Here is a 7,832-nt window from a genome sequence, read left to right as displayed (position 1 = left end):
CAGACAGAGTAGGAGGTTTATCATCAACTGATAGACTTGATGGCAGGAGAGACACTCTGCATCACTCTGTATTTTTCTTAAAGGGCACATGACATCAGAGTTGGGAGGCCTGAAAACTCTGAATAAAAATGAATCACGACTAGTCTTTAGATCAAATTGGAAGTAGACAGGGTTTCTAAGAGAATCTGAAGAAGCCATCTGAGTCACTTTATCATGCATGGATAAAGGCTGCTTTGAAAATCTGTTGACAATTATGGAAGGGATTATTTCCATGAAACAAGCATGCCTTTTTTTAATGAGATGATGGCAAATGGACAGTTAGGGTTAAAGAAGACGACTAGCTATAACTTATGTTGGTGAAACCAGCAGTGAACTGAGGTGTGGAGGAGGAATTTTAGTCTCCATCTCGGGATAATCGGGATACGTTTTAACCACTGGATTATGAAACTAATAAATAATAGAACCTGGGATTTATTGGGAAGAAACAACAAATATCTGAAAGAGAAATATCCAGTCAATGTAATATGCACGACATTAGCTTCAGCAGAGTCAACAGCCAGACCACAAACATGACTGTCGGTATTGTTATGGGTTAAACGTGTGTGAGGTCTGATGTATTATATTGAAATAATATTTCAAAACCTTTAATGTAAAATGTAGACCACTTCATTGTTTGCAAATAAGTTTTCTGCTGATTCAGTTGGATTCCTACCTTGATTTAGACATTTTTTTTTACTCCTTCCATATTATAGTACGGTAAATCTGTAACATACTGCACACGGACTAAATATCTTATAACATCTTTTTCTTCACTGGATTAATTAGCATATCCATCCTCCCTTTATAAGCTCATGTTTACACTCTCCAGTCTCTTCTTTGCCTTTGGTCATGATTGTGCTCTGCATTCCTCATATTCTTTCTATTCCAGACATGAAAATGGATGAAACCCTAAATAGAGCCTGGACAAAGGTTGTAAAAGTTAAAACAAATCCAAACAGAAAAAAAAATAAAAGCTTTAATGGATGGAGTAAGGCCTTTTCACTGGAAACTATTTAGTCTCTGTTTTGATGTAATGTGCATTCTTTAAAAAGTGCTTTTTTTTTTCATTCAACTTTTTTTTTTTTGGTTTCCGGTGTCTTCATTTGAAATGCATATGAAAATACAGACAACCAAAAATTCTTCAACATCTAAATTCTTCCTGACATGATAGATGATGCAGCAGCCTGCCCTCTGTGTGGCGACTGGAGCCTCATCGCTGCTCAGAGATGATCTTAAAGCTTATGGTCGGTTCCCATAGATGCAGGGCTGTTGTCTCAGTGAAAAACAAAGGAAACTATCGGATATGCTACCAGTTTCTGCACAGCAGCTCTAATATGAAATATTCAACAGCTACAATAACATGTGAAGGCACACTGAAAAAGTTCAGCTCCGTTTAACGTTGAAATACATGTACAATATTAAGACACGTTTTAATGAGCACTGCTGATTGTGCAAACTGGGATGGGCGGAAAAAGTTCGCTTGACTCTTAGCAGTTCTTTCCTTCCTGATAATATGAAAGGAGATGTGGGAGTCATGATTGGATGATCTCTCCCAGGCAAAGTGAGCCAAAGTTCCTTCAAATATTCAGGCTGTTGGAAAGCGTCTCCAGCTGCTCCTCTCCCAGCCTCTGCTTCTCCTCCAGGTCCTTCAGGCGGATGAGGAGTGAAGCCTTGGTCTGAACATAGCGCCGGTAGTCCTGCAGCTGCTCGGCAGAAAGCTGACGCGACAGGAAGGTGGAGACCAGGTTTTCTCGGCGGTCCAGGTTATCCTTCAGATCTTTGGCATCCTCCCTCTGTTTGCACAGCAGACGGTGGCGACTGTCCAGAGATTCCTGCATGGAAACAAATAAGCTGTTAGATTCCATCCAGCTAAAGGTCATTTTACAGCTTTCAAAAACATCAAAACAACTAACTTGTTTGATTAGTTATAACCAGGAATTATTTGTTTTTATGGAATTTTAACGTTAAAAAGCTCCAAAGTTTGTTGCAAACATTTATCCCAATATCACAGTTCGCAACATTAAACCGTCAAACAGTTACAGATATTCTTCTATACAAACACACTTGCTTTTCTTTTCCAAAAACACATATGTAAAAGTTGAGAAGGAAGTAAATGTGGATTAATTGCATCAATGTTTTCAATGCAGACCTTTGCATATTTGTTAAAAGTATAATATGCATTTGTATTTAAGAGCCCTTTACTTTGACACCCTTAAAACCTCAACCAGCTGCCTTCATCACATCGATAAAAAGTCCAGGTTTATTCAGTTTAACGCATTTTAAAGTCGGCTGTTGTGTGGCACATGAGGTGGCTGCATCATGCTGTAGGGATGTTTTTTCTTTTCAGGAGGGATAGGAAAACCAAAAAGATTTATTTTAATGCCATGTTGGTTTCAGTTTGAAGATGCACCCCATCCAGTTTAAATAAATTTGGGCTTTTTTGCCAAGAAAAATTGGAAACAGTTTCAGCTTGCAGAGAGATACCATACCTCTAAAGACTGCAGCTGTTAAGCAACACCAGGCGGTTTTGCAAGTTTAAAAGCTTGAAATCAAATCCATGAAACGTTTTAATGGTTTTATTTATAGAAATGAAAAATTTTAGCAATTTTTTATGCAAAACAATTCTGCACAAGTTAGTTTTAAAAGGTTATAATACACAGATAAATAAATACACTGCAAAAATGATCTAGAAATAAGTACAAATGTCCTAAATTAAGTATATTCACCCTTAATTTTAGCAGTTAAATGGCATGATTTGCCAATGGAATGAGTATTTTACTCTTAAAATAAGATAATTAGATAATATGCACTTGTAATAAGACGATGCAATTGCTTGTTCTTATTTTAAATGTAAATAGTCTTGTTCCATTAGCAAAGTGTCTCACTTACCTCCTCAATTCAAGACAAAATGCACTTATTTAAAAAAAAAAATTGCTTATTTAGATTTCAATTTTTGCAGTGTAGGCTCAAATTGAGGTTATAAAAGGAAAAGAAACTAAAAATCTTTGCATTTTTTCCTGCTGCAATGATTTCACTTTCAAGATATTTGTTTTGTTTGATCTAATAGGAAGCTGTGAAAGTTGTAGCATCAGACGTCCGTGGCTGCAGTGTGTCCTTATGTCAACAGAGGGCAGGGTAGAAATGTCATCGAAACCGGGCCAGAGTTTCGGTGAGTCAGTGTAAATAGCGCTGTTGCTGATAACGACAAGACAGCAAATGAGCTTCTAACTGTGTGCAGCACGCTCTGCTGTCATGTTCGGCCGATGAACACATGAACAATGACATCTTTGAGGAATAACTCTGCAAATCAAATAAATATGCAAACGTGAGCTGGGGGTGAAATAAACAAGGAGGGACGTGACATCCAGAGGGATAATAAGCCACATCATGTCAGGTTTATCATAGGAATGATCATTTCATTAGAGAAAAAAATATATATAAAGATAACTAAAAGGCAAACATTCAAATAATTTAAATAAAGATAAACTAAGAAGCATTTTTTTTATTTATTTATTTTTTTTTTTTTTACATTCTACATAGAAACCTTGACTTCATTAAAGCTGCCCTTCAACTTTTCCCTACTGGTCTGTTTGCTGTGGCAAAAGCAAACACAGCCAGATTAAAGCTGAAGGTATCAGAGCTGCTTTGAATGAGCTGCTGTAAATCAAGAAATCTGTATGGTTACATAAAATAACGTGTCTGCAGAAGCACCTGCTGACAGTCTGCTTTTACTCACACGCATCATTGTGTATGTGTAAACAGCATCACCAGGGGAAGGTAGGAGTGTGGAGGGAAACATCACACGCAGAGCTGGTGGTAGGGCTTTGAGGACTTTTGTAGATCGTTATCAAGTCTTTAACTCATTGATAATATTTCCTTTGATAAAAATCTAAATTACCTTAGGTAGAGAGTGAAAAATTAAACTGCTGCAGATAGAAGGAGAATCATGGAGTGGCTTCCTACCTTTTCCTCAGCATCTGTGTGTTGGTCCACGACGCTCAGGGCGTTTTGGACCCTGGCCAGACGGGCAGACAGGCACAGCAGCAGGTTGATCACCCTCTCCAGGTCCCCGATGAACAGGTTGTACCTCTCCAGCTCCACTGGCTGACAACGCTCGCACACCAGCAGCTTGATGGCCTCTCCAAGCGCCGTGTTCTCCTCCACCTCTGCCTGTAGGGCGTCACGCGACTCCTCCAGGGAACGGAGGCGCTCGTTGACATAAGATACCAACAAACGCTGCAATAAAACAGAGATGCACCAAAAATATTACTACATGTTAGGTTCTTGCCATTATAGCCATGAGAAAGATTAGATTGCAACCCAACTATGGGGGATTGTTGGTCTAGTGGTTAGAGCCGTGTGCTTGTGATCTGAGAAGGTTGCAAGTACCCGGTTCAATCCCCAGGGCCTGTACCCTGGATCCCTGAGCAAGACCCTTAACCCCACAGTGCTACTGGGCGCCCCACAGAGGCAGCCCACTGCTCCCCAAGAGGATGGGTTAAAATGCAGAGGTAAATTTCTCTAATGTGGGATCAATAAAGTTCAGTTATTATTTATAAATTATTATCAGAATGCAACAATTCTACGAGGGATTTAAGGTAACAGAGCAGATCAATCTGAACCCACCAACCCCACAAGAGCTGGTGGCAGCATAACGCTGCTGTTATGAATCGATGAAAAGATGGATGGAGCTAATTACAAGAGTGATACTGGAAGAAAATTGAGCCGTTTTACAAAAAACAGCATCAAATTTTAGACTCTTGGTGTCCAAACCTGGTAGAACAATCTTAAAATCCATGAGTCTGTATTATCTAAAGACACGCCTAAAAGTCCTCGCCAAAGAGCTTCAACATTTTTATCCATCCACTTCATAATTCTGCACTACTTTACTTTGCTCTATCACAGTGAAATAGATGAAGGTTGGTGTAAAAATGTTGAATATGCACAAATGGCAAGGCCTGCAAATGATTATGAATAAAGATATGAAGTTACAGGAGAGAGTCTGCAGGGCAGCCAGAAAGAAAAACGAGAGCTAGCTGCAAAGCCAAATATTATACAAGCTAGAGACACTGATAAGAAGCAGAAAGAACATCATGTGATAAGAGACAGCTATCTGTAGTGAAATGGGTCCACTTAGGCTAAATAGCAACCAGATGGTATTTATATTAAATCACCAGTTTTGCCTAAAGGAAAATATCAAACCAAAGTAGTCTGTAAATGATTATTTACAAAGACAGCTGGTTTATTCGTATTCATATGACGATGAAGCAGTGGAAAACAACAGTTTAAACCTGGGTGTGTCTTGTCAGAAAGCAGGAATTTTTATGACTAAAACATTTTACCAATTTCAAGGATTGTCTTTATAATGATTAAAATAAAATCTGAATTCTTCTGAGTACATTGGTTATTACCTTCTTCTCAGTGATGTCAGCCTGGCTTTGCTCGTCTGAAAACTGAGATTTCTGGCCGTCGCAGTCAGGCAAACACGGAGATGCTTCGGCTCCTTCACTCGCTTCGTTGCTAGAGACAGAAATATGTTTATGTCAACACATCTTCATTCATCCATGCAGTCTCTCCTGTTATTGAAGTTCAGATGTGATCAGGAATAAATGTCATTTTTGCTGAGTCAGATTTAGTATGTTTGCCTGAAGCAGTCTGAGAAAGGCCAAGAAACAGAAGAGCACTGTCTGCATGTATCTGATTACCCAGGCAGACGTGCAGCAGTAAGTAAATAAGCAGGTGTGTCTGCACATGTGGCGTAACGCAATGCAACGCATCACTGGAAGAGCTCAGTAGTGGAGCCAGTTTAAGGTTTCATGGAAACATTTATACAGCAGTCAGTTTTAGTTTGTAACTTTTGTCGACTCCATTATCCTAATAGTTTAAAACAGGTTAGTTTAATTATCTTTTATGTTAGAAGCAGTTATTGTCACATGGAAGGATGACAGGATGATCTGTTTTTATAATTCACTAAATTCACCTTTCTGTTGTTCCTTTCTGCTCCTGTTTCTTCTTGTAGTGCTCCTCCATAAGCAGCGTGTCTTCCGACAGAAGCTGCTCCATCAGCATCAGCGCCGTCTTACGATTGGCCAGTGGACAGAGCACCCTTGCCAGTGACTGGTCAGCTTTGACCACTGCCTTTACAAGCTCCTCCCACTTGGGTTTCTTGGCAGACTTATCCATCTCTCCCTCTGGCGTCTCCTCCTGTTCTCCTGCTTTCTCAGCCTCTGGGGCCACATCTTTCATCTCATCTGCCTGCTGACTGACTTCTTCCTCAGAGAATGACGTGGAGGGAGACACAGAGGAGTCCTTGGTCTGCTGCGTGGAGATGAGACTGCCAGGCTCGTCTGAAACATTTGTGAGGAACCCCCCTTTAAGCTCTTCTTCTGGTGGGAGAATCCACAGTGACCGATCAGTGGTGATGCCGCAGCTCAGGGAAACTTCGTGGTTCGTCTCGCTGCTTGATTCGTTCACTGTTTGCTCTCTCTCTAATCCAGAGGAAGACCCACCTCTAACAGAAATAAAAAGTAGAAAATAATCAGGCAGAACGATAACACCTAAAGTGAATGAAGTATGACATATAAAGCCATGTTTGGGATACTTAAGTAGTCTCCTCTTACCTGGAGATAGGGACGCTCTCAGGAAGCTTCGTCTGGTTGGATGTGGAAGCGATCTCCCATTCACTGAGCTTTTGTCCTCTAAGGTAGGGAGGATTAGAAAATGTCTCATTAGGTTCTCCACTGGAGACGGGAGAGAAGGGTCGACCTGAGCTTCTGTCTCCTGCTGCATCCTCCTCTGGACAGTGTTTCTGGGTTTGGTGTTGGCTCTGTCCCTGAGAGTTATTCTGACCTACAAACTCTGCTTCCTTTCTCATTTCCTGTCGTCTAGCATCTCTGTCTTCCGAGAAGTGTGAAGCGCTCCTCACATTTCTGCTAATGGCCGCAGGCTCGGCTGAATTCTTGCACAGTTGGTCCAGTTGATCCGAGCTTTTGCTCAGGGCCGACACTTTAGCTACTTTTAAAGCTCCAAGCTCTTCCATGGACTTCCCCCTGGGTCCCACCTTACGAGAAGGCTGCTGGCCCTCAACGGACGGCCGCTCCAAAGTCTCCACTGCTTCATTTTTCTGGCAGCTGAAAAAAAAAAAAAAAAAAAATAAAATAAAATAAAACAGAAGGAATGAAATAAAAAATGAACATTTAAATATGAATGATTTAAAGAAATATTTTCTTGGTGTAAGTCTCTATAAAGTGGTAACCCTTTAGGCGTCAGGAAACAAGTTTGTTTATGCCTGGGACACATTATCAAACTAATTCTCTCCTAACCTTAAAACAAAACAAACCAAACAGATATTCTCCCTATTTTGCTACAGCAGTCATACATACCTCTGGGTTTCCACAGTTTTAACTGGCAGTGGATCATCTTTTATGTCATTGCCCTGAAGAGAAATTTGGAAAATTCTTATACTTAAATATCTTAAATAAAAATCCCATTAAAAGGTGTTTGGGTGAAGTAGAAATAAAGCTACAATTTTCTAAATGAAAAAGTACTGATACTATCAGTGCTGTACCTGAACTGTATGCGGGGTGGATGTGGATCTGTTCCTTAGCAGATTGCTTGGCTCTCGCTGGTCCAACAGACTCTCTGCAGATGCAGATTTTCCCTGAGATGGACCTTGGCTCTCCCTCATTCTAGAGGCGTTTTGGTGGCCAGGATAGTAGCCTGAGCAGGACTGTGCAGAGAAGAACTGGGCGTACCTGTTAGGGAACATTTAAACAACATTGCTTATACTTCTG

General features: G+C 40.4%; 1 protein-coding gene across 2 annotated transcripts in view; it reads right to left on the bottom strand.

Annotated features, from left to right (window-relative positions):
• Window positions 1-215: 215 nt before the first annotated feature.
• LOC107104858 (protein Shroom1-like) overlaps window positions 216-7,832 on the bottom strand; it is a 30,629-nt gene continuing 23,012 nt past the window's right edge. For both annotated transcript variants that reach the window (XM_015404986.1, XM_015404978.1), the window contains exons 3-9: window positions 7,607-7,793; window positions 7,422-7,474; window positions 6,660-7,169; window positions 6,020-6,550; window positions 5,451-5,559; window positions 4,003-4,275; window positions 216-1,871 (exon numbers count right to left, since the gene is read on the bottom strand). In XM_015404986.1, coding sequence (XP_015260472.1) covers window positions 1,617-1,871; window positions 4,003-4,275; window positions 5,451-5,559; window positions 6,020-6,550; window positions 6,660-7,169; window positions 7,422-7,474; window positions 7,607-7,793 — 1,918 coding nt within the window. In that variant the 3' untranslated portion in view covers window positions 216-1,616. The remainder of the gene's footprint in view (window positions 1,872-4,002; window positions 4,276-5,450; window positions 5,560-6,019; window positions 6,551-6,659; window positions 7,170-7,421; window positions 7,475-7,606; window positions 7,794-7,832) is intronic.

Source organism: Cyprinodon variegatus, unplaced genomic scaffold (assembly GCF_000732505.1).
Source record: "Cyprinodon variegatus isolate N-32 unplaced genomic scaffold, C_variegatus-1.0 Scaffold36, whole genome shotgun sequence".
In the NCBI taxonomy this organism is placed as follows: Eukaryota; Metazoa; Chordata; class Actinopteri; order Cyprinodontiformes; family Cyprinodontidae; genus Cyprinodon; species Cyprinodon variegatus.
The sequence above is the reverse complement of the archived record's forward strand: the minus strand, read 5'-3'. Positions and strand labels throughout refer to the sequence as shown.